Below are 27821 nucleotides of genomic sequence, written 5' to 3'. Positions count from 1 at the left end.
CTTACACATGGAGGACTTCATCTCTTGCAACAGATCCCTCTCCTCCACGAGAGGCAAGTGTGTACACAGGGCCAGTGCTCTTGGCTATTGGAGCCCTGTCGTAAATCATACGCAGAACGTGCCTGCCCCTTCTTTTCCTATTGCCTGCAAGTTCATCACCATCTGCAAGTGACCTACAGGTGATGAGTCACCATGCTACTGTCCCCACCCCGGCGTGAGTGGCCCCGTGCCGAACTTCTGCTAATGCAAACCAGGACTGACAAGTGAATGGTGAGAACGGGAGGACAGTTTGAAACAAATCCACCCCAAGTCTGACTGCGTACTTAAACTTCTGTTAATGTGACCCAGGAAGCAAACAAGTGGATGGTGAGAACGTGAGGACAGTTTGAAATTAATCCCCCCCAGTCTGACTGCGGACTTTTACGTATGTTGTGTAGCCGTCCCGGTGCCCCCACCCTGGTGTGGATTACCCAGCCCCCAGATCCGGATGTTGCTGGGATGCAGCAGAGGAGATGTAGGAGCTCTAATACACTTCATTGAGATTCCTCTAACCAGTGTACCCCCCCACCCTGAAGACCTTGCCCCCCTTTAAGGGCAACCACTCCTACCCATCTGGCTGGGCCAGCTATGGGACAAGCAGTCTCATAACCATAAGTGAAGCGTCCTGTGGTACCCATTGCTAATGCTGAGGGGCATCCCCTTTAACTTTCCACTTCCTAACCTGCCAATTGCACGCTAGCCCCACACCTTCTGCATGCAGATATAAGAGCTGGTATTCCGGGCTGATGTCCCCTCCTAGCGCAAGACATGCACTTACAAAACTTCTGCCCATGTGAAATCACTGCACTGAGCCATATATGCGGTGACACTTACACCCCCACCAGGCTACCTAGTTTGCTTCATTATCCCCGGCATTGCTAACCCTCCCCCGAAGAAAAACTGGGTAGTCTCCCTCCTAGTTGGAAGGACATGCCAACTTTACTTGAACCATCGTAGCCTTTTGGTGCTTTAATACCTTGTTTCCCCAATTCTGAGGCAGCGGCCCCTAGTGGATGGCAACTTACCCCACCTGCCGCTCAACTGGCTAACCGGGCAGGGGATGCATAACTGGAGCAACTGTCACCTGGCCACGGGGCGAATGAGCCACTACTTTGCTGAGTTGGCACGACCTTTACACACCTAATCAAAACCTACCATGGGCGTGTTTGCGCATCTTCAGCTCGGGGGACCTCCTGTCCAAGAGCTGGTATTCCGATGATTAACAGGTTAACATTGTTACCCAACTCAAAGGGACTCACTTTATTGTCCTCAGGAGGCAAAAAGTCTGAGGGTGCGGCACCCTACCCGATGGGATGGCCTTAGCAAAAGGTTGCCCCTACGTACTTACACTATGCCCTATGCTTAATGGTCATGTGGGCAAAACCTGTCTCCTAGAGTGCGGGGCTTGCTAAATACAGAAAGAGTGAGAAATGGGCGGCAGGTGTATTGAAGGTAACTGGGAGAGCATGGATATTGCCGGTCTTGTACTATGCTCTGCCTTCCCAAAACTAACAACAGATTCATGATATCGATATAAGGAGCTCTGCCCCTGGAATGGCCCACGTAATAAGAGACCCGCCACTGGCTGCCCTTCCTGTAGCCCAGGAACTACATTTCCTGGTATTGTGAGGCTTACAAGTAAACTGCATGTTATGACCAGTGAGGCAATAACTGACCGAACTGCAGTCCGCCCAACTCCGTTTATCAAGGTGTCACAATTGGAACCCCATGACAGCACGTAGGTTGATGTTTTGGAAGAATTCTGTGGCTTTGCCTCTGGGTCAATAGTTGGTAGGAAGGCTGACATCTTCCAGCACTGCAGGCACAAATGAGGTATAACGGGGTTTGAGTAACAAACTCTCCTCGGTGAATTAAGTACGTTCTACACTCACCTAGATACCCTCCAGAGTGACAACATACACCTACCCTGATAGTCTCTTCTCCTAGAGTTACTTAGAACTCAATGTATGCAACTCTAACCACTAAAATCTGTATTAACGTTTGTGCTTCTCCCATCCTTATGTGAATTGAGCTATTCGGCTTTCATCTTAGATGTAACGCATGGTTCTGGAGTATTTATGTAAAGTGACTGGTCCTATTGAGAAGCGCTCAGACACCTTCGGGTTAAGTTTGCGCCAAAATTCACAATAAATAAATCCAAATTAAATGTGCGCTGGCAGACATGTCCCTTCACACCCGACGACCGCCTCAGGAACCCCACTGCGCAAAAGTAGGTTACACACCTTATACATACCTGGCTGCTGCAACTTTGTGCCTGGACATTCACCGTCTTCTACACTGAAGTTGCACACAAATCACAGCAGTGGCCTGCAGCACCATAAAAGGGGGAGCAAATACGACCGGACTAATCCACCTGCACCGCCCTGCCAGCAAAAAGGCAGAAGACACCCTGACTGCTAACCAGTCCTGCGTGCTTAATTGTAATGGCGAAGTGTCCCCCATATTTGTTGAAACGTCACACCTTATGACACTTAAATAGGATCGTGTCACACCTGGCTATCTACAACCTTGGTTGCTATGTAAAATGATTGTAACTGTAACCGACTAACATATCCACCACTCAAATTACTTTCATATTTCCCTATTTTAATTCACTACTAATCATTTATGGGTTCCGGTGGTGTGTGCTACAAACCAAAAAAGCACTTCAGAACCCCATCAGGGGTAGCAAGTGCTATATAAATGCAAAACCTTTTTCCCTCTTCTATCTCCCCACTATCCTTCTTAATCCAAATAACTGGCCAACATATCCACCACTCAAATTATTTTCATATTTCACTATACTAATTCACCACTAATCCTTTTCGGGTTCCGGAGTAGCATGCTACTCACTGAAAAAGTGCTTTGACGCCTCGCCCGAGGTAGTAAACACTATATAAATGCAATTACAATACATACATCTCTATAGTAGTCCGGTTCTTTACCCATTACCTTTATGTGCAGCAGGTGCAGTGGCACCGGAGCCCAGAGCCCTGTGGTGTCCATTGCCCCCTGGTGAATGCTGTAGTTTACTACCCAAACCGCAGTCACAAAGGCCGTCTTCCTTGTTTGCACCAGGGCCCATAACGTCTGTGCTATGCTAATACCTGAAGTGCTTCTTTATTTTAGCTTTTTTTTTTTCTTTTTTGTAGTTTCATGTTGCTTGATCTCGGCTCAGTGTATTGGAGCGTCATTGTGCATCAGTTATATTACACAAGGTCAGATTGATTTATTCTTTAGACACAGGGAGATTAAGTGAATTGCCTAGAATCAAAAGTGTGTCAAACCGACGCTGGGACCCAAACCAGGTTTCCCAGTACCAGTCAACAGCTCTGAATTGACTTTATGACCCAGATGAAATTTACAAATCTATACTGCAGCCGCATTATTCTGCTGGGATGACATACATAAATCGGCATAACCACTGTTTTCGTACTTCCCTGCTGTAATCCTATGGCTGGCAACTCTCCCTTATCCCCGGTGAGGTACACCGTTTTCCACGCTTGACCGCCGCAACATAAAAGGATAAAAGTGTTCCCATGTTCCAACGCAGTTCCGCCCATGGGCCACCTATAACTTCAGGGCTCATGGTGCTTTTATTCCGATAACCTTTACAAGGACACTGACCTCCTCTCTAGTGCACTCCTGCAAATGCCGTCACCATCGGACACACAGGAACCCAGAATTTTTTGCCGGTAGAGAGACTCAAACTCTGTTCCCGAGTGCCCTACTCTGCTGCTCTCGCTCGCTGAGGGCCACACCGCCAACTAGTAAGCCACTGCCCTAGAACCAGTCTCCTGCCTTTCGGTTTAAGCTTCTCTGCCCTTCTCTGAGTGTGCTAAAATGGAATTAAAGCCCTAGCACGTACCCCGACCGGCGCCTGCTGACAACTTGCTGCCATGCCGAACCCTTGAATGACCCTGTACATATGTGATTAGATGTCCCCTCTAGTGTCCCTCTAGGGAGGATGTGGCCATCCGCCTCACCAAACTGAACATGTACGCAACGCGTGCGAGTAACAAACAAGGTACAGCGTGAGAAAAATTGTCATTGCGAACACACAACCGCTTTTGTGGTCATAATGTTGCAGGCGAAATAATTTTTAATAACCCTTTCGCCTCTTAAATACCTTCCTGTTATGTATGTGAGGTCCAATAATGTAGCTCCGGTTCATTGACGTTGTTTATGACTTGAATGTGGAGGAAGTAAAGCCCGATGGTGCTCCTAGTCCTGCGTTTAGCCTGCCTCGAGTTCGCATCTAGTGGGAGCAGGCGATGCAGAGAATGTCCACTCCGTAAGTGGTGAAAGGACGCAAACCTGCACTTGACTTGAAAATGCTTTCATGTGTCCAGTATTGTGAAGTGCTGTCTGAAATTTAAACCGGGAAAATGGTGGCTGTGCTGAGGTCACAGCACTGCTGAAGAAAACGTACGGGGCTCAACGTGAATGGAAGTGCAGTGCCCCAGGATGACGAACACTTATTACTGGAGGCCGCGGCAGGCTGGTTCCACTGCACCCGTCGTTGGGTCCCAAGGGCACACAGAAACCATCAAGTCGCTAATTAGCTAAAAATTGTGTCAGGGAAACCTGGCTGTACAGTAGCTGTGATAGGCACTCTACAGCGTAGCAAATGAGAACAACAAGCTGTCGGCCCTCTGCTTCAGTTAGGCCAGGGCACAGCCCCCAAAGAGCAACGGTGCTGTGCTCAAGTCAACCCCCCTCACTATATGCCCTAGAAGATGCCCAAGACTCCTTAGACCTCCTCCCATCTGCCAGCTCACGGTCATGGGGCATCAATGACCTTGCCTCAGGAAACGATGGAAATCTAAAACCCCGTAGATAATCCCTAAATGTCCATTCTGGAGTCGGAATTGCTCTCTTAATGTCCGGTAATTTTCCCCCAGATGCCAGCGAGTCCACGAAGTGATTATTTATCGGGCACGGACGTGTGGTGTGGAGCCCTGCCTGTCGGCTGAGTGGGTGCGCTGAGGACAACACTGCGCTTTGGCTCAAACACGGCACCATATGCTTCCTGCAGGCCCTTGGCGCAAACTGCGCACCCCAGGTGCCCCACACACCGGGAGACCTGGTGACCATGCGAAGCCAAGGTAAGCGCCGCCACGCAGGCCCCAGCAACGCTGACCTCTCGGCAGCGGGAAGAGTACCATCCGCTCCAATATCTTATACCTAATTCGTGGAGACTCGCAATAACGGACCCCAAGACCGCCTCTTGAGCCCAAGCACCCATGGGCGTCCGTGACCATGCAGGCCCAGGCAGGCGCGCGACCCCCTCAACCCTCGGGGCAGGGTCCCCACCTTAGTGCTTCTAACCCTAAATGCCTCATGGCGCAGAGGCATAGGCTAAGGCAACTCTGCCCGGGCCCGGAGAAGGACAACACCTTCCCCACATAGGGGAAACCGGCAAGGGTTGGAGCTGCCTACGACCCCGGCAAAAGCTGGCCCTTAACCGCTGCTGTAGCAGATGCCCCGGGGGCTGGCGTGCCCCCGCCGGAATGCAGCCAATGCAATGGCCGGGCCCTGCCTAAGGCTCGGGAGAGGGGGGGTGCACCCCCACTGAAGCACCGATCCGACCTCCGAAACCGGGACGCTGCCCAGATATTACCCGCTCTGCCGTAGCCAAAGGGGGCGATGGTGTAAGGAGGATAAGGCCGTGATGGTAAAAGACTGTGCTGATGAAGGCAGGCCCCAGCGACAAGGCCTTGACCTCGCCGGGCCTAACTGCCGGACTTCCCTACCCACCCTGCCCCTTGTCCCCACCCCCGGTACCAGGACCCACCAGTCTACGAAGCGACCTCGCGAGGGCTGGCCCGGGCCTCGTAGTGGCACGGGGTTCCTCTCGGGCATGGCCCAATGGTGGGACCCAGATGGGGGGGTGGGCAGGGCAGCGACTAGGAGACTAACCTCGTGGTCACTCAGTCCAGAAGCACGGCCGGAACAGCGGCAGGGGTCGTGGGCAAAGCGGGCGCCCAGTGGGCTGGGAAAGGTATATATACCTCACCCCCTCTACCCGGAAGTGACGCGGCTTACTGGCCCCCTGAGGGTCCCAAACACTGGGAGGCTGCCTCCTGTGCCTTCTTGTGGCACTAAGGCAGCCACCCTCTTAGCGGGTCTCCTGCGTGGACCCCGGGCAGCCGGCAGGTGCAGAGTGCTTCATTCATTATCCTTGGCTCAGGGGATGGCTCTTCGGGCTAGTTTTGGACACACTGAGTGTGGGGCATGCTCTGAACTCTGAAAGGGGGGGAGGGGCAGGGCGATGTCTCTACGGGGGATCTCCGGGGCAAGGAGGTAAACTGATGGGGGGAGGGGCTAGAAGGTAGACAGATTCAAATTTAGAACTGCACAAGCTAATACATTCCTAGAGGGTTGGTGGTGGGTCAGTGGATTGGCAATCCTTTATATACCCTAGCAACCCCACCGCCTTCTACACTGAAATACCTCTAGCACCCCAATTCACTAGGGCTCTTTCCCCTATGTGTATTCTTATACGTCTGCCCCTGCTTATACCCTGGTGAATCTGCCCCTACCTATACCGAAATTCTTCTATCATTGCCTTTACCCCAGCGACCTATGCTTGGATAAATCCCAAAACCTCTACCTCAGTCTCTACTGTTGCCTTTACCCTACTAACTCTACCTCCTACACATACTCTAATATATCTACGCCCAACAAGATACCAAGGCGTCTACCATTGCCTGTACCCTAGTGACCCTACCCATGTCTATACTCCAGTACTTCTATCATTGCCTGTACCCTAGTGACCCTATCCCTGACTATTTTCCAGTACCTCTACCTTTGCCTTTACCCTAGTGACACTATCCATGACTGCCATCTTGTACCTCTACCATGGCCTGTACCCTAGTGACCCTGTCCCTGTCATACTCCCAGTGTCTCTACCATTGCCTGTACCCTAGTGACCCTAACCCTGTCTATACTCCCAGTACCTCACCATTGTCTGTACCCTAGTGACCCTGTCCCTGTCTATACTCCCAGTACCTCTACCACTGGCTTGACCATATTCCTGTCTATACTACAGCACGTACCCTAGTACGCCTGTACCCTAGTGGCCCTATCTCTGTCTGCACTCCAGTACCGCTACCATTGCTTGTACCTTAGTGACCCTCTACCTGTCTATACTCCAGCACCTTTACTACCTTTGCCTGTACTCTAGTGACCCTATCTCTGTCTATACTCCAGTACCTGTACCTTTGCTTGTACCTTAGAGACCCTATCACTGTCTATACTCCAGTACCTCTACCATTGTATGTACCCTAGTGACCCTATCACTGTGTTTACTCCAGTACTTCTACCATTGCCTGCACCCTAAATACCCTATCTCTGTCTATACTCCAGTACCGCTACCATTGCCTGTACCCTAGTGACCTTATCACTGTCTATACTCCAGTACCTGTGCCTTTGCCTGTACTCTAGTGACTCTATCTCTGTCTATACTCCAGTATCTGTACTTTTGCTTGTAACCTAGAGACCCTATCATGGTCTATACTTCAGTGCTTCTACCATTGCCTGTACCCTAGTGGCCCTATCCCTGTCCATGCTCCAGTACCACTACCATTGCCTCTACCCGAGTGACCCTCTCCCTGTCTATACTCCAGTACCTCTATAATTGCCTGCACCCTAATGACACCACCCATGTCTATACTCCAGTACTGTTACCATTGCCTGCACCCTAAGGACCCTATCCCTGTCAATACTCTAGTACCTCTATCATTGCCTGTACCCTAGTGACACTATTCCTGTCTATACTCCAGTACTTCTCCCATTACCTGTACCTTAGTGACCATGTCCCTGTCTATACTCCAGTAGTTATACCACTGCCTGTACCCTAGTGACCCTATTCCTGTCTATACTCCGGTACCTCCACCATTGCCTGTACCCTAGTGACCAGTAGCGGCTCCTGGAGGGAGTGCTGCGGGCGGTGAGGCAGGATGGGGCAGGGGAGGGGCAGGGTGGGGGTAGTAAACTCCGGCTCGCAGCCGACCAGCGTAATGTAAATAAATAAATAAACCACATTTCATTGCGTAAGCTGCATCTCCATTTGGCGTTTAAGCGCGCGCAATGATATTCGTTTTATTTATTTATTTATTTATTTACATTACTCCGGTCGGCCGTGAGCCGGAGTTTACTACCTTCCACCCTGCCCCTCCCCCGCCCCGCAGCACTCCCTCCAGGAGCCTCTACTGTGTCCCTATCCCTGTCTATGCTCAAGGACACATACCGTTGCCTGTGCCCTAGTGACCCTATCTCTATCTATACTCCAGTACCTGTATCCTTGCCTGTACCCTATTGACCCTATTCCTGTCTATACCTTAACACATCTACAATTGTCTGTGCCCTAATGACACTACCCTCGTCTATACTCCCAGTACCTCTACCATTGTCTGTACCCTAGTGACCCTGTCCCTGTCTATACTCCCAGTACCTCTACCACTGGCTTGACCACATTCCTGTCTATACTACAGCACGTACCCTAGTACGCCTGTACCCTAGTGGCCCTATCTCTGTCTGCACTCCAGTACCGCTACCATTGCTTGTACCTTAGTGACCCTCTACCTGTCTATACTCCAGCACCTTTACTACCTTTGCCTGTACTCTAGTGACCCTAACTCTGTCTATACTCCACTACCTGTACCTTTGCTTGTACCTTAGAGACCCTATCACTGTCTATACTCCAGTACCTCTACCATTGTATGTACCCTAGTGACCCTATCACTGTGTTTACTCCAGTACTTCTACCATTGCCTGCACCCTAAATACCCTATCTCTGTCTATACTCCAGTACCGCTACCATTGCCTGTACCCTAGTGACCTTATCACTGTCTATACTCCAGTACCTGTGCCTTTGCCTGTACTCTAGTGACCCTATCTCTGTCTATACTCCAGTATCTGTACTTTTGCTTGTAACCTAGAGACCCTATCATTGTCTATACTTCAGTGCTTCTACCATTGCCTGTACCCTAGTGGCCCTATCCCTGTCCATGCTCCAGTACCACTACCATTGCCTGTACCCGAGTGACCCTATCCCTGTCTATACTCCAGTACCTGTATAATTGCCTGCACCCTAATGACACTATCCATGTCGTTACTCCAGTACTGTTACCATTGCCTGCACCCTAAGGACCCTATCCCTGTCAATACTCTAGTACCTCTATCATTGCCTGTACCCTAGTGACACTATTCCTGTCTATACTCCAGTACTTCTCCCATTACCTGTACCTTAGTGACCATGTCCCTGTCTATACTCCAGTAGTTATACCACTGCCTGTACCCTAGTGACCCTATTCCTGTCTATACTCCGGTACCTCCACCATTGCCTGTACCCTAGTGACCAGTAGCGGCTCCTGGAGGGAGTGCTGCGGGCGGTGAGGCAGGATGGGGCAGGGGAGGGGCAGGGTGGGGGTAGTAAACTCCGGCTCGCAGCCGACCAGAGTAATGTAAATAAATAAATAAACCACATTTCATTGCGTAAGCTGCATCTCCATTTGGCGTTTAAGCGCGCGCAATGATATTCGTTTTATTTATTTATTTATTTATTTACATTACTCCGGTCGGCCGTGAGCCGGAGTTTACTACCTTCCACCCTGCCCCTCCCCCGCCCCGCAGCACTCCCTCCAGGAGCCTCTACTGTGTCCCTATCCCTGTCTATGTTCAAGGACACATACCGTTGCCTGTGCCCTAGTGACCCTATCTCTATCTATACTCCAGTACCTGTATCCTTGCCTGTACCCTATTGACCCTATTCCTGTCTATACCTTAACACATCTACAATTGTCTGTGCCCTAATGACACTACCCTCGTCTATACTCCCAGTACCTCTACCATTGTCTGTACCCTAGTGACCCTGTCCCTGTCTATACTCCCAGTACCTCTACCACTGGCTTGACCACATTCCTGTCTATACTACAGCACGTACCCTAGTACGCCTGTACCCTAGTGGCCCTATCTCTGTCTGCACTCCAGTACCGCTACCATTGCTTGTACCTTAGTGACCCTCTACCTGTCTATACTCCAGCACCTTTACTACCTTTGCCTGTACTCTAGTGACCCTAACTCTTTCTATACTCCACTACCTGTACCTTTGCTTGTACCTTAGAGACCCTATCACTGTCTATACTCCAGTACCTCTACCATTGTATGTACCCTAGTGACCCTATCACTGTGTTTACTCCAGTACTTCTACCATTGCCTGTACCCTAAATACCCTATCTCTGTCTATACTCCAGTACCGCTACCATTGCCTGTACCCTAGTGACCTTATCACTGTCTATACTCCAGTACCTGTGCCTTTGCCTGTACTCTAGTGACCCTATCTCTGTCTATACTCCAGTATCTGTACTTTTGCTTGTAACCTAGAGACCCTATCATTGTCTATACTTCAGTGCTTCTACCATTGCCTGTACCCTAGTGTCCCTATCCCTGTCCATGCTCCAGTACCACTACCATTGCCTGTACCCGAGTGACCCTCTCCCTGTCTATACTCCAGTACCTGTATAATTGCCTGCACCCTAATGACACTATCCATGTCGTTACTCCAGTACTGTTACCATTGCCTGCACCCTAAGGACCCTATCCCTGTCAATACTCTAGTACCTCTATCATTGCCTGTACCCTAGTGACACTATTCCTGTCTATACTCCAGTACTTCTCCCATTACCTGTACCTTAGTGACCATGTCCCTGTCTATACTTCAGTAGTTATACCACTGCCTGTACCCTAGTGACCCTATTCCTGTCTATACTCCGGTACCTCCACCATTGCTTGTACCCTAGTGACCAGTAGCGGCTCCTGGAGGGAGTGCTGCGGGCGGTGAGGCAGGACGGGGCAGGGGAGGGGCAGGGTGGGGGTAGTAAACTCCGGCTCGCAGCCAACCAGAGTAATGTAAATAAATAAATAAACCAAATTTCATTGCGTGTGCTGCATCTCCATTTGGCGTTTTATCGCGCGCAATGATATTCGTTTTATTTATTTATTTATTTATTTACATTACTCCGGTCGGCCGTGAGCCGGAGTTTACTACCTTCCACCCTGCCCCTCCCCCGCCCCGCAGCACTCCCTCCAGGAGCCTCTACTGTGTCCCTATCCCTGTCTATGCTCAAGGACACATACCGTTGCCTGTGCCCTAGTGACCCTATCTCTATCTATACTCCAGTACCTGTATCCTTGCCTGTACCCTATTGACCCTATCCCTGTCTATACCTTAACACATCTACAATTGTCTGTGCCCTAATGACACTACCCTTGTCTATATTCCAGTACCTCTACCATTGCCTTTACCCTGTTGACCCTATCCCTGTCGGTAGTCCAGTACCTCCACCATTGCCTGTACCCTCGTGACTGTATCCCTGTCTATGCTCAAGGACCTATACCTTGGCCTGTGCCCTAGTGACCCTATCCCTGTCTATACTCCAGTACCTGTACCCTTGCTTGTACCCTAGTGACCCTATCCCTGTCTATACTCCAGTACCTGTACCTTTGCCTGTATTCTAGAGACCCTATCACTGTCTATATACCATTGCCTGTACCATAGTGACCCTGACCCTGTCTATACTCCAGTACGTCTACCATTGCCTGTACCCTAATGACCATATTCCTGTCTATACTCCAGTACGTGTACCATTGTCTGTACCCTAATGACACTACCCCTTTCTATACTCCAGTACCTCTACCATTGCCTGTACCCTAGTGACCCTAACCCTGTCTATACTCCAGTACTTCTTCCATTACCTGTACCTTAGTGACCCTGTCCCGATCTATACTCCAGTATGTCTACCATTGCCTGTACCCTAGTGACCCTATCCCTGTCTATACTCCAGTACTTCTACCATTGCCTGTACCTTGGTGACCCTATTCCTGTCTATACTCCGGTACCTCTATCATTGCCTGTACCCTAGTGACCCTATCCCTCTCTATACTCCAGTACCTCTACCATTGCCCATATCCTAGTGACCCTATCCCTGTCTATAGTCCAGTACCTGTACCTTTGCCTGTGCCCTAGTGACCCTATCCCTGTCTATTCTCCAGCACTTCTCCCAGGGGAGGCGTGTCCATCATGCTATAAAGCGATGCCTCGAGCCCCGCGGCGCGTGACGCGCTTTCAGCTTGTTCAATTGTGGGCCATACCTGTTTGTGCTGCGGGGCATTTGGCTGACCTCCTGCCCCTATAACTCATCTGTACACGGCCGCCAGCGATACAACGCCCTGGTGGGACTCGTCCCAGGTTGCAACGCGTTTCAGCTGTCCCAATCCTTGTCAGCTGCCGTGGGGGGAGGCGTCCATCACGCTATAAAGCGCTGCCTCGACACCCGCAATGCGGGACACGCACAAGCCGTGCCCGGCCAAAGCCCGGGCCAAATGCGGGCCCATCCTGCGCCCGTCATCGTCAGGAAGAGGCAGGGCAGGGCCAACCCCCTTGGCTCTTGGCCCTCATATGCCATCCATATACGGAGACCTGCTGGGTTTGCCCCTGGAGCTGCGCAGTAATAACCAACCGTGAGTAATACAGTTAACACTCACACTGTCGCACTGTCTCAGGATCTGTTGTAGGGCTCCTCCTGCTGTTTACTGCTGCATGGGTGCTTTTCGCTAAGGACTAGCCTTATAACGGAAAAGAAGCAACGTAGCAGTGTAAACTTGTTTGGTGCCTTTGCTATCTCAATTAGGGGGTCAAGCACGTAAACAAGATGGGGTAAGACCCCATCTGACTCACTATGCACCCCCAAGTGGTCCACTACCATTGACAGCTATTTGGCCCGTGCAGTCGGGGCAATAACAAAAGAAATTGTTTTGGCAGAGCGGCGCCTGTCGGTCACCTCATTGGGTTCAGACAAGGGGAACGGTGTAAGAGGGTGCGCCCAAAGCCCAAACACTATAAACTTAGGTATGGGACCTGGCAATGGGTAACTTGACCAACATCAACAAGTAAGAGATAAAAGTGTTCTCGCCGACGAAATTCCTACAATGACGGAATCTGGGCAGGGTCCGATATTTACTACCCTGGTACCAACAACATCAAGGGCAGGAAAAACTGTGAATAGAGCCCAGAAACCTGCAGCAAAGCGGAATAGAAAGTCACCTGTTTCCCCCCGAACCTGCAACAAACTCTTATTACTAGGAGGGGGCATAGAAGATCATAATGGAAAGGACTCCTACACTTGGACTCTTTTTTGGTACAAACTATCTGCTGTTATGAGTAAAATAATAAACCCACTCTTTGAAAGGTTGGGTAGGGTGGAGGCAGAAGTGAAAAGAATTAAAGAAGGGTCCCAAGTTGAACAGGTTGAGATTTCCAGACAAATAGTAAATGATAAGCACAAGAATGCAAGTGAACAACCGCTTAACCCAGAGGGCCCTACTTGTCCCAGACTAGAAGTGCTGCTGGGTAGTGATAGATCTAAGACTAGTAGTAAAACCCCTGAGAGTAAACGCATGGTAACATATCATCAAGGCCCAAACCAAAACTTTCCTAATACTGGGAACAAACTATCTTCTCAAGATCTAGTCACCATCCATTTACCACCCGCTAGCTGTCCATATGTGGCTATTTTGGTTAATATTCCCCGTCTAAAACCAGGGACCAGAGAAACCTCTGAATGTTTAACGAATAAGGTGGTCCACTTGCTTAGCAAGAGACGGCTATTTTCCGCCACTAGAGCACATGAGATCTTGCTCACACGGAGATAGGGATGGGTTGGGCCCCTGGAAAAAAAATACGAGGGTGACTCGCATGGTAACACAAGGTAGCGTGGTAGTAGCCATCAGGATTTGGAAACCTTTTTGTCCCTAGTTAATATAGAGTACGTCCTAATCTGGGCAGGACATTTCAATTTGCAGCCACGCGGCGCACCCAATATGAAGTCTTGTGGTCTCATAAACGGAGGTGAGGAATTCGACCACTTTTGTCATAATGATTATGGGGAAGCACTTTACCAGATGATTGTCAAATATGATCTCCAACTCCTTAGAGAGGTTAACAGCCCAAATGAGGCACCTAACCCAACCTTCATAGGAAGAAACTCACATTCTATTGCTGACCATTGTTAGAAACGGGGTTTCCCGGTAGGCTAGGGCGAGTGCCAAAGCCAAGCAGAAACCCCCGTTCTAGTGAGGGCGAGGGAGGTACACCCTGAGGATAACCCCTGCTCACCCCCTTGGCAGCGTTGCACGAGCAGTCAGGCCTATCCCAGAGGCAATGTGTAAAGCGTTTGCGCAACACACACACACAGCGGCGACACACTAGGCACCCTGCAAAAGAGACTCCACACAAGGTTATATAAAAATAGCCTTTGTATTATAAAAGCACATTAGAATCACAATCACAGATCTATACACTTTGCCAACTGGCACCAGGTAGCAATTTACAGAGGACTATGTACAAGGCAGCGCCAATCGGGTCGCTGCCAGAACCATCGCAATAGTACAAGTAATCAATATAGAACACCCCGTACCTACTGGCATTATCATAAACTTAGCATCATATTAACATGAGGCATAAACAAATTAGCTCAGGCATGAACCTAATGACCTGACATCAGGCATCCCCCTAAGCATAAATGCAACATTATAAGGCATGACCCCAATAGGCATAAATCACATTTAGATCAGGCATGAACCTAATAACATGACGCTAGGCCTCCTCAAGTATAAATGCACATTCGGCATAAAAATACATTATGCAACAATCATGAGGTATAAGTCACGTTTAGCAAGCATCAGCCTAAATACAGCATGTACACATAATGAGGCCTAAACATTATAGCACTAGTGAATCACCGTAACCCCATGTATACTCTATACCTGCGTTAGGCATAACCCACTAATGTTATTAGGCATAACCTTATGGGCATTAGGTGTAATCACATGAGCATGAAGGCATTGTACATAAAAACAGCAGTGCGCACATAACACCTTAGCATACCTACAGAAATGCCCCCAGTCATTGCAGCTGCCCACGATCTCGTGGTGCAGCTGTAGGAATAAGCACTGGCACTGTCGTGCCTGGGGAGCCCCCCTTTTAGGGACTCTCAAGTTAAAAGAAATGTTGCCCACGTTGCAGCTGCGGCCCACTGGCGATGCAGCTGTACGGAGAAACAGGGCCAGGAAGTACCGGCATGTTGCAGTCCCCCTTCAGGACTCTAAAATCGGAAATGCCCCTAAAACCATTGCAGCTGCCCGCTTCCGCGGTGCAGCTGTGTAGACAACACTGGCACGGACAATATGCAGATGAGGGCCCCACTCCAGGACTCCAAAGGAAAGCTTTCCCCCTTTGTTGCAGCTGCCCGCCTCTGCGGCACAGCTGTGATGAGCAAATGAAGGAACTAGCGCCCAAAGAGAAAAAAAAACACTTGCAGTTCTTTGGGAGCCCCTCCTTCGCGGAGCTCCTCTTCACAGGTCTCTGGTGCCCCCAAATCGGCACCCGCGGCGTACAAAGCTCAGGCCCCACTCACCGGAGCTGCACTCACCCGGACCTCTCCTGACTTCACCCGGGCCCCCTCCAGGGAACCGGGACTTCAGTGGAAGGCTCGCGAGGTTCTGGACTCTTCTCTGCGGTGGCAGACTCAACCACACAAGCGGGGCTCTACTCAGCTTACGGGGAGCCCTCACTTACAGAGCGAAGTCTCTGTCATCTTTTGAGTGTTTTGCCAGTGCGGGGTAGGCTCCCGCCTGGATTCCGGACAAGACGCGGGGCTCTCTCCCTCCGGGGCCCTCGAGCTCAGCTGGCGCTGCCCGGGTGAGGAGCGAGGCAGCCCCTCCCACTCTCCGGCACGTCTCCTCACTTCCGCACGGTTTCCTGATGACGTTCCCGTTGCTGGGGCAACTCTCTCTCAGGCGCCAATCCCAGAGCGGATTCCCTGACATCACGGGGGAAGCCCTCACTGTCCTTCTCGTGGCTCCCGGGCTAGCGGCGGTGAATTTCTTTTCCTTGGCGGTAATGCGGGGTAGGCTCCCGCTTACCTTAAAGCATAAAGCAGGGTGGGCACCTGCTCTTTGTGCCAAAATGCGGGGTGGGCGCCCACTGTATTTAAAATAAGCCGTTCTCCATGGCAGCACACGGGGTGGGCTTCCGCTTTAGTTTGAATAGCGTCCACATGTGGGGTGGGCAACCGCGAACAGCATCCACATGCGGGGTGGGCACCCGCTCTTGCATAAATATAGATGCGGCAATAACGCGGGGTGGGCGCCCACTCGGTGAGGATGCACAATGCCAGGTGGGTTCTCGCTGGATTGCTGACAGGGCGGGGGAATCCCACACACCGGGATTCCCTCACAACACGTCGGCAGCACAGCGCTGCAGGATCCAAGCTCCTCCTTGGGGGGGTTAAAATATAGCGCTCACGAGGCGCTAGGAAGCAGACACAAGTTGGGAAAAGATCAGCAGGCAGTAGGGCAGCTCAGCCCAACGAAGTAGCAGTTCCTAAAAACAGCCAAACTTAGAAAGGTGGCAAACCTCCTGGCGCAGCAGCCTTCACTCCAGCATAGTCTCTTCCAAGTCCAGTTGAAGCAAAAAGTCCTTGGTGCAGCCAGGCAGGCCAGCATGCAGGGACCCTCAGGAGCAGCAGCTGGGTCCCGCGGCGGTTCCTCCTGTCAGAGTGTCCCCTTCAAGTCAGCACAAGCACACACACCACATGGGGTCACAACCCCTGTATTTATATACCTCCCTGCCCTATGTCTAGAAGGGGCCAGAAGCTTCTGGAAGGGTCTAGGGGTAGGGGTAGGGGTTTCTGGAAGGGTCTTGGAACTTCCAGTCCCAACTGGCACTGGGAGGGGTGTTAGAAGGGGGGCGGAGCTAGCCCCTTGTACAGGGCAGGCACTGACCTATTCAGGGACAGGGGATTTCTCCGCCCACTACTCCAGTGGCAGGCCTCCCACTCAGCCTGATCCTGCCTCCCTGGAGCCACCCACTCCTCACCAGCCCCGGTCACTTCTAGAAACAGACATGCAGGCAGGCACACAGCACACAGAAATGCCAACTTCTAAAAGTGGCATTCCTAAAATAGTAAAAATAAATCTGCGCTCACCATTGCGCAGCATTTATCATTTCCATTCCACACATACCAAACATGCCATACTTATTTTGTTTTATTTAGGAGTTATCACATAAGGGGGGAGTTCCCAATGTTAGCCTATGGAGGGCAGAGAGCACACGCACTCTGCACTGCTAACCAGTGCTAAAGTGCCCAGAGTCCTAAAATCACCAACACATGTTAGAAAAAAAGGTTGGGAGGAAGGCAAAAAGTTTAGGGATGACTCTGCAAGAAGGGCCAAATCCAACAACCATGTTCTGGGATCTGTCTTTGCTAGCTGCTTGTGTGGTAATCTTATCGTTGTACCCTCATTACTTAGTGACCATATCCTTTTTCTTTTGGGGCAAAAAGATCGATGTATATGAAACAGTAAATTTTATAAAACCGGTTGGGACAAATGGAGTAGAATTAAATGGTCAGGTGTTGACCCTTGTGTGACAGAGAGGAAAATAGTGGTCTCCAACCAAAGTGAAATTATATATTGTCTTCAGGAGGAAATCACACCACTTGTACTGACTGAGAAGTTTTGCACCATTACAAAATCGATTAAATCAATTTTAACAAAGATCCCTGGGCCATCAGGTAGTAAAACGAAGGGATGGTTTGAAGGGGCCAGCACTTAAGCGCAAAGGGGCTTGAAGCATGCCCTGTCTCAATCACCACGGGATTTACCTACCATCCAAACCTTACGGCATGAATACAAAGCAGTCTTAGCAGCCCGGAAAAAGATACTTAAGGAAGAGGCATGGGATAACTTGGCCATCGCTGCAAAAACCAAAAATATTAAACTCTTCTGGGAGACGGTAAATGCCCCATTTCTGAAGAATGATAATATCCCAGAATTCTGCTCTTTTGTCTCTGAGGACAAATGAGTAAATCATTTCTCAGAAATGTTTGACAGCAGTCAGCAGTAATCCAGTACTTCTATTATTGCCTGCACCCGGATGACACTACCCCTGTCTATACTCCAGTACCACTACCATTGGCTGTACCCTAGTGACCCTGTCCCTGTCTTTACTCCCACTACCTCTACCATTGCCTGTACCCTAATGGCACTACCGTGTCTGTACTCCAGTACCTCTACCATTGCATGTACCCTAGTGACCCTATCCCTGTGTATACTCCAGTACCTCTATCATTGCCTGTACCCTAGTGACCCTGTCCCTGTCTATACTCCCAGTACCTCTACCATTGCCTGTACCCTAGTGACCCTATCCCTGTCTATACTCCTGTACCTCTATCATTGCCTGTACCCTAGTGACCCTATTCATGTCTATATTCCAATACCTCTACCATTGCCTGTACCCTAATGACCCTGTCCCTGTCTATACTCCCAATACCTCTACCATTGCTTGTACCCTAGTGACCCTATCCCTGTCTATACTACAGTACCTCTATCATTGCCTGTATATTAGTGACCCTATCCCTGTCTATAATCCAGCACCCCTACTATTGCCTGTACCAAAGTGACCCAATTCCTGTCTATACCTTCATACCCCTACCACTGCCTGTACCCTAATAACACCACCCATGTCTATATTCCAGTACGTCTACCATTGCCTTTTTTTCCACTGACCCTGTCCCTGTCTATGCTCTAGTACCACTACCATTGCCTGTACCCTAGTGACCCTACCCCTGTCTATATCCCAGTACCTCTATTGCCTGTAACCTAGTGACCCTATCCCTGTCTATTCTCCAGTACTTCTATAATTGTGTATGCCCTAGTGACCCTGTCCCTGTCTTTACTCCAGTACCTCTACCATTGGCTATACCTTAGTGATTCTATTCCTGCCTATACCCCAGTACTTCAACCAATTTCCTGTGCCCTAGTGACCCTATCCCTGTCTATATTCCAGTACCTCTACTATTGCCTGTACTCCAGTGACCCTTTCCCTGTCTATACTCCAGTACCTCTATCAATGCCTGTACTCTAGTGACCCTATCATTGTCTATACTCCAGTACCTCTACAATTGCCTGTACCCTAATGACACTTCCCCTGTCTATACTCCTGTACCTCTGTCAATTCCTGTACCCTAGGGACCCTAACCCTGTCTATCATCCTGTACCACTACCATTACCTGTTCCCTAATGACACTACCCATGTCTATATTCCAGTACCTCTACAATTGCCTGCACCCTCGAGACCCTATTCCTGTCTATACTCCAGTACCTCTATCATTGCCTGTACCCTAGTAACCCTATCCCTGTCTATACTCCAGTACCTCTACCATTGCCTGTACCCTAATGACACAACCCATGTCTATATTCCAGTACCTCTACAATTGCCTGTACCCTAGTGACCCTGTCCCTGCCTATACTCTCAGTACCTCGACCATTGCCTATACCCAAGTGACCCTACTCCTGTCTATATTCCAGTACTTTTACTATTGCCTGTACCTTAGTGATCCTGTCCCTGTCTATACACCAGTACCTATACCATTGCCTGTACCCTAGTGACACAACCCAGTCTATATTCCAGTACCTCTACCATTGCCTGTACCCTAGTGACCCTATCCCTGTCTATACTCCAGTACCTCTACGATTGTCTGTACCCTTGTGACTCTCTACCTGTCTATACTCCAGTACCTATTCCATTGCCTTTACCCTAGTGACCCAATCCCTGTCTATACTCCAGTACCTCTACCATGGCCTGTACCCTAGTGACCCTACCCCTGCCTATACTTCAGTACCTCTGCAATTTCCTGCATCCTAATAACACTACCCATGTCTATACTCCAGTACTACCACCATTGCCTGCACCTTAATGACCCTATCCCCTCTATAATCCAGTACCTGTACCATTGCCTGCACCCTAATGACACTACCCTTTTCTATATGCACCTCTACCATTTCCTGTACCCTAGTGACACTGTCTCTGTCTTTACCCCAGTACCTGTACATTTGCCTGTACCCTAGAGACCCTATCACTGTCTATACTCCAGTACCTCTACCACTGCCTGTACCCAAGTGACCCTAACCCTGTCTATACTCCAGTACTTCTCCTATTGCCTGTACCTTAGTGACCCTGTCCCTGACTATGTTGCAGTACCTTTATCATTGCCTGTACCCAAGTGACCCTATCCCTGTCTATACCTTAATACCACTATCATTGCGTGTACCCTAGTTACCCTATAATCGTGTCTATACCTTAATACCTCTACCATTGCATGTACCTTAGTTACCCTATCCCTGTCTATACTCAAGTACCTCTCCCATTGACTTTACCCCGTGTGACACTACCCCTATCTGTATATTAATACAGCTATCATTGGCTCATATCTATTTTCTAGGTACTCTATCCCGGTCTCTGCTGTTGCCTATTCCCTAGTTACTCTAGCCCTGCTTAGACTCTTGTATTCTAACCATGCCTACACTTTACTACCATTCTCATTACCTGCACCTTAGTACTCTTACTCACATTTATACCTTTGTACCTCACTCCACCTGTACTCTAGCACCTTTACACCTCGCTATACCCTAGTGAGTGCTTTATTGTGTTTGGACAGGGAACCAGTGTCAGTCAGTGGTTTGAAACTGAGGTACAGACGGGCAGGCTGTGAGGAGCTCCTGCTGCACCTTCTGAGCCAAAAGTTTCATCTTTAGAAAGCCTCTTTAGGTGACCACCTGATCTCCCACCTTCTACATAAGTGGAGTGCCCCCCAGTGTTACAAGTAAATCTCTTTTACAAAACCCAAAAGTAGAATATTAGTTATGGTAATTGTAGGAAATTGGGTTACTGGTTGAGGGGGGTCTAAACCCTACTCAGGCAATTCTTTGTTCTGGTGAAGCCACAAGCAACCCCAAATGAACCTGTGCTTAACCCTCTTGTTGCTTGGCACAAGAGCAGTCATAATTAACTTAGGAGACCTATATAAATTCAAGGTTAACTACTGCTAGCTTGGGTGAGAATAGACAATGTGGTACCAAGCATATTAAGACTGGGGGGTTAACTACCGCAAACCTACCTTCGCATGAAAATACTGTCCCACACATTATTGCGGATGGCGCAGCTGAATTCCCATCTGTTAGATTAATAACATGGAATATAGCAGGGGTATCTAGGGACATGCAGGACGAGGTTTGGTGTTCTTACATTGAGAATTTTGACATCATTCTCCTGCAGGAGACCTGGGCTATAGATATACCTCATAGACTGGGTTACAGAACTTTCAGTCGTGGCGCAGTGTCGTCAGCGAGAGGAAGAGCATCTGGGGGTCTGGTGATCTGGATAAGGGTTACTGTGGAGGTAGATATCACATCACTGTCGATTGATTCCCCTGATATACTGGGATTAAAAATGGTAACTATGGGGAAAGAAATTATATACTTATTAAATGTATATAATAGACCGCATCCCCATAGTAAAGATTCACAGGTGATAGTCCTCCTTGATTCTTTTTTAAATACTTTAAGTCCAAGTAAGCAGGTAATTGTTGGAGGAGATTTTAACTGCCAATATGAGCCAATATTGGGCTTGGATACTTTATTTGAAGAACAGGACATAGCAAATAATGTCCTTCCTTTAGAGTCCAATAATATGGTAAAAAAGTCAAGAGCAGCTATGCAGATTTTACAAACTTCAGTAAATCACGATTTAAGGGCGTGTAATGGCCGCTTTCAGTCTGATAGACCAGCGGCTCCAACTTTTGGTAGGGGAAATTATAGGTCTCACATAGATTTTCTAATGGTCTCCATGAGTCTATGGTATCTAATAATAGATTTTAAAATAGACCATAGAACAGAGAGTGACCACTTCCCCCTCCAACTATGGTTACATTCAGAACCTTTCGCACCTAAAACAAACATGATAGCCATGCTAAATAGCCCTGTAGGAGATCATCAGGTCTCAAATAATAGGCGTGTTATTAAGTGGCCTTATATTCTGGCCAAGGATGAAACGATGACAAACATATACAATTCCTTTGCCGATATATTGGAGGGAAGCCAAATGCCTGCTCTAGGTACTCAGGATGTCCTAGATTTACATTACAAATTAGTAGACGCACTGACTCCCCATCTAAGTAAAATCTATAAAAAGGATTCGAGCCAGAAAGGTAACCATTCAGCGACAACAAACCAATGGTACAACAAAGATTGTCGTAATGCTAAAACTGACCTGATTCAGGCTGTAAAAGTAAAGGACTTCCAGGGAATCAAAGATAGTAGATTAGCATATAAAAAGACATTGGCCCAAGCAAAAAAAGCCTGGGACGATGCTCTCTGGGATGACCTTTTAAATGCAGCCCACCAGAAAGACCAGGCAACATTCTGGAATCTAATCTCCAAGGGAAACAAAAAAGGCAGATCATCCAGGGACATATACCTTGATGAAAAAACCTGGTGCAACCACTTCTCTAAATTATATTGTAACACCAATGAGGAGATGGCCACGGAGGATCAAGAGATTAATAGACTATTTGATAATAATACCCGTCTACATTTTAGTTTAGAAGAAACTGTTGAGGACTACAGGCTATTAAAACGGGCAAAGCACCAGGTCCCGACAAAATTCCCGGTGACTTGCTAAAGCATGATGTAGGAATTTGGGGACCCTACATTAACTTCTTATGTAATTCTATAGTGGCTGGGACACCAATTCCCGAATCATAGAAAGGGGCTGAAATCGTTACAATTTTTAAGAAAGGGGATCGTTATGATCCAGCAAACTACCGCCCTATAAGTTTAATTGACCTTTTACAAAAAACTTTCGCTAGACATATTTTAAATAGACTTTTAATGTGGATAAAAGGGGAACAGATTTTAACTAAATACCAAGCAGGATTCAGGTTAAAAACCAGCACAGTGGATCAAGTATTTAGATTCATGTGTATTTGCTGGAAATATATTAATATAAGAAAGGGAAGCTTGTACGTAGCATTCATCGATCTAAGGGCTGCATTTGACCTTGTAACCCGTAAATTACTATGGTTCACCCTTAATGATATGGCAGTCCCCAGTGAGCTACTCAAGGAAATAATTAGACTCCACACAGGAAATTATGCTAGAGTTAGATGGGGCAAGGGAGGAGAAATTTCGAAGGATATCCCTGTGGATCGGGGCGTCCGCCAAGGGTGTGTGCTGGCGCCCACACTCTTCTCTTTATATGTCAATAATATACCTAATTATCTAAAAGACTGTAAACATGACTCCCCGAAACTAGCAGATGAGGCGGTCACCGCATTGCTTTTTGCTGATGACACAATCCTCATCTCGCAAACCCCGCAAGGCTTACAAAACCTAGTAAACACTTTTAACAATTACTGTGTGGAAAAGGGGCTAGAAATTAACTCATCCAAAACAAAATACATGTCCATAAACCCTCAGAAATCCTTTAGAAAGAATCTGGCCTTAAATAACCAGAAATTGGAATATGTCGAGAGCTTTAATTACCTGGGTATTATGCTGGATAGTATGCCCCATTGGAAAGGGCAATTGGAAAAAAGTAATTTAATTTTAAAACAAAATCTAATGCCTATCCTAAAGGTGCACGGCAGTAGCCAATCTAAATCAATCACACCGGCACTAGAATTATTCAAAGCAAAGGCCCAATCGGCAGCACTTTATGGCGCTGAGGTCTGGGGTTACTCCTGCAACAACACTTTTAGGAAGGAAGAGAATATCTTCATACGCAGGCTACTTAAAATACCAGTAAGAACACCGATAACTCCAGTTTTTCTGGATATCAATCTTAAAAGAACTGATCATCAAGCCACATTAAGGCCACTACTCTATTGGATTAGATTATGGACAACCCCTGAGCTAAGCGACTATAAGAATGGACTGTTAGAAATAATTAGGATTGACGAATATAAAAGTATTCCCTGGTTAAAACATATTTCCCAGTGGTTTAAAAAGCTTGGGTTTTCCCATTTTTGGGAAAACCCCCAGAACATGTTACCAATCTCAAAAAAACTTTTGAAATCTGCTTTTTGGGTATACGTAAAGAATGAAGTATCCACTAGCTCCACACTAGGTATACTGACACAGAAATTCTTGTCCGTTAAGGATACTCCTGTATTCGAACAATTCATGGACGAGATAAGACCACCACTAGCTAAAACACTGTATTTACAATTTAGGTATGGGGTCTTACAGATTGCTGCAAATACTAGTAGTTGGAGGGGTAATGAAGATGATAGTGGATTGTGTACCCTTTGCTCACAAAAAGCAAAAGAAAACGATGCCCACGTACTGTTTTTCTGCCCAGTATATAAAAAGCCAAGAGTTCGATGGATTAAACCCTTGTGTATAAACATGGGGTTTAGGTTTTTCAAAGAGGCAGAACGTACACTCAAAGCAAATACTTCACAACTAATAGTTTTTAGCTTAAGTAGATTCCTATTCAATGTATATCTCATAAGGAATCAGAAAGGATGTAAGCTATAATACTTAAAGGCTGGTTAGATAACCTTCTTGCTTGGTCAGATACTATGAATTTTATTCCTTTCCCCTTTCAAAATGTATTATAACAATCTTTTAAACATTGTCTGGCTTTTAATTAATTTGTATGTTTTTAGCATAGCTGTGATAGAATTTAATGTGATTGATCTCCATTTTTATTGTCTGGAATTTGGACTGTGTATTATATATGTTCTTTTAATATCTATGTATGTTGCTTTTATGACAAAATAAGTCGAAATAAAGCTGAAATTGAATTGAATTGAACTTAGGTGCAATGTGTAAAGCCTTTATGCAACAATTCAAACAGCATTAAAGTGAAACACAATACAAGAAAAATCCCACAGTAAAATGCATTTATAGGGTAAAATGTAATAAATAATGTAAGACCAAAACGAATCAGTAGAATTGGAGATATGCAATTTTAAAGATTTAGGTGAAAATAATGCCAAACAACTGTGGTTATTTGGTCATTCTGGATGGGGACAAAGTCACAAGTTCAGGCTGACCACGACGGAATGCAGACAGGCTACAAGAACCTAGTCAGGTCCGATGTTAGAATTGGGAATCTCTGGTTGGCACAGGTATGCACTTGTTACAAGCAGGGACTCTTACTTCTAAGTCAGGATAAGGGGATCACCCTTTCAAATAACCCCTGCTCACCCTCTAGGTAGTGTGGCGCAAGCACTCAAGACTATTCTCAGGGCGTCATAGGTTAAGCATTTGTGAACACATACAGTAATACAGTGATACACCACAAATGGACACCAGTCAAGGTTGTATAAAAATAGTTTTCTTTATATAAGGCTTAGCACAAGACCAGAATAACGAATAAAATGACCACAGTATTATTTTAAAGTTCAATGTTCTTGTAAAAAGGCTTAAAACACAAAAATAGGCTTCTTTTAGTTAAATACGCTTCTTTCACATAAGTACGCTTCGTTCAAGGCTCGTTTAAAAACAAAGAAAGTACGAGTCGAACAATCGTTGCGGACTCCGGGGTCCGTGACGTACACGCTGCAGGGCGAACAGAACAAAGTACCTTGGTTTTTCGTAGGGTCCGAGACGGACAGTGCGGGAAAAGTCGATGGGTCCGGATCGTAGTTCGGCAGCGTATTCGGTCTGATTGGGATGCGGCGTTGGTATGGGACCTGCAGGGATACGTTGCGGATGGTCCGGATCGGCTTACAGAGTCTGTGGTGTTCGGCGTTCGAGCCGTACCTTCGGTGCGGATAGGCGGTGACACTTCTCGGCGCCGTACTGCGTACGGGGAGGATCGGTGCGGTGCGGCTTCTCGGCTCTGAGCATGGCACAGTACAGTACGTCTAGCAGCGTACGGACCGTACCTGCGGGACAACGAAGCTTGATGCGTACAGGATCAGGCAGCCAGGGCTGTACGACTCAAATCGGCTTGGAAGGTTAGGTGCGATGCGACCGGGAGGAATACGGTGCGTACTAGCGCTTTTAAATCAGCGTAGACACACGGTGCCGGGCGGCAAAGACACGGCTTCGCGGCGGATCAGGTACGAGTCGTACTGGGGCCAAATCCAGCGGGAAACAAGCAAGAATTGTCCAGGCAACTCAATTTTGGAAGGCAGATGAGTCCAATGGTCCTGGGACTCAGTTCAGGGGGCAAGCTCTTCTTCCAAGCCCTCGGAGATAGTTGAACAAAGTTGCAAAGTCTCTTGTAGTCTTTTCCTCTCCTTTCTCAGCAAGGCACCAACTGCAGGCCAATCCCCCAGGTTAGGGAAAGTTACTCCTCCTTCAGCTTCTTCCAGGTCCTTCTAGTCAGGCAGAGTTTCTTCGTGGTTCAATCAGGATCTGATTTCTTAGGAGCAGGGCACCTACATTTATACCCAGTTTCTTTTGTCTTTACAGGCCAGGGGGGCCTTTGCATAATCCCAGTCCAGTTCTTTTCAGTGTGGAGCACTTTGTTGTTGGGACTCTGGCTTCTCCTTTCAGCAGGCAGGGCAGAGACATCAGACGCTCCCCAGGGGGTGGAGCCAGCATTGTGGTGGCAGAGCACAGCCCTATTCAGAGTCAAGGTGCACTCCTCCCACCCATCCTGGTGTAATCTCTCTATTCACCACCTGGCAGCCCCAGCCTATCTCCTAGAACTTCCCAGCCCTGTCACTCAAGCTACACACAAAGAAGATAGCCCCTCCCAGTAGAGGCGGACTGAAATGGTTAGGCACGCAAAGGCTAACTTTCTTAAAAGTAGCATTTGCAAACACAGGATATTAAAATAAACTTTACTAAAAGATGTATTTTATTATTCTGAGTTCAGGCATACTAAACACGAATTTCTACCATGCTTCCTGAGTCTGCTAGGATTATAGAGTGTTATAATCTAGCAGCCCATTCTGGCCTATGGAGAGCAGGTAGCCTTACAATAGTGAAAAACGAAAATGGCTGTAATTCACTATTAGGACATGCCACACACTTCAGGGCATGTCCTACCTTATCCTTACAATGCACCATGCCCTAGGGCCTACCATAGGGGTGACTAACATGAAGGTAAGGGAAGGTTTAGGGACTGGCAAGTGGGGACATTTGCCCAGTCAGCATGACAGTACCAGACTGCATGCAGGTTCTGCAATGGTAGACCTTAGACACATTTTACCAGGCTGCTTCTGTGGGTGGCACAACCAGTGCTGCAAGCCCACCAGCAGTATTTGTATTTACAAGCCCTGGCACCCGTGGTGCGCTCTACTAGGGACTGACAGTAAACCAAATAAGCCAATAATGGAATCCAATGAACAACAACATTTTATCATAGGGAGAGCATATGCACCTTAGCACTGATCAGCTGTGGTAAGGTGCCCAGAGTCATAAAACAGCCAACAACAGGTCAGAAAAAATACCGGAGGAAGGCAAAAAGTTTAGGGATGACCCTGCAAAAAGGGCCAGGTCCAACACAACCCCCTTCCAGCCAAAACGCAGTGCAGACCAATCACCACCGTGATGGTGTTCCCTGCTTGGGGCGATAGAACAAGGACCTGGCCCGCAACTGCAGGGGCAGACTCCAGTTCTACGCCAATCTGAACCTATTGGAATTCCTCTGTCCATACTCTCAGGGCCCACCAAGCCAATCAATGGGGAACCCTTCTCCCCACCTGTGGACACCACCTGTGCAGCACCTAACGTTAACTGGCCCACAGGTGTGTCCCAACAGACAGACGGCAAAATGCTACAGTGGCCACTGACAGTAGTCAGGGATGAGACCCAGGCCGTATGCCTCTCAGGGCTCTCCATCCTCTGTGGTGCCAGGGAGCGGGGGGCAGTAGCCCGAGGTGCTTGGCACCCGTTGTCCATTCCCCCTCCTG

At 48.1% G+C, this 27821-nt stretch overlaps 1 protein-coding gene across 1 annotated transcript in view; it reads right to left on the bottom strand.

Annotated features, from left to right (window-relative positions):
* Positions 1-12361, bottom strand: part of LOC146867368 (prostate stem cell antigen-like) — a 145541-nt gene extending 133180 nt beyond the window's left edge. Inside the window, exon 1 of the mRNA XM_085604579.1 lies at positions 12196-12361. Coding sequence (XP_085460705.1) covers positions 12196-12244 — 49 coding nt within the window. The 5' untranslated portion in view covers positions 12245-12361. The remainder of the gene's footprint in view (positions 1-12195) is intronic.
* Between the last annotated feature and the right edge of the window lie 15460 nt (positions 12362-27821).

Source organism: Triturus cristatus, chromosome 1_2 (genome assembly GCF_964204655.1).
Source record: "Triturus cristatus chromosome 1_2, aTriCri1.1, whole genome shotgun sequence".
Lineage (NCBI taxonomy): Eukaryota > Metazoa > Chordata > Amphibia > Caudata > Salamandridae > Triturus > Triturus cristatus.
This window is presented reverse-complemented; position numbering and strand designations above follow the sequence as displayed.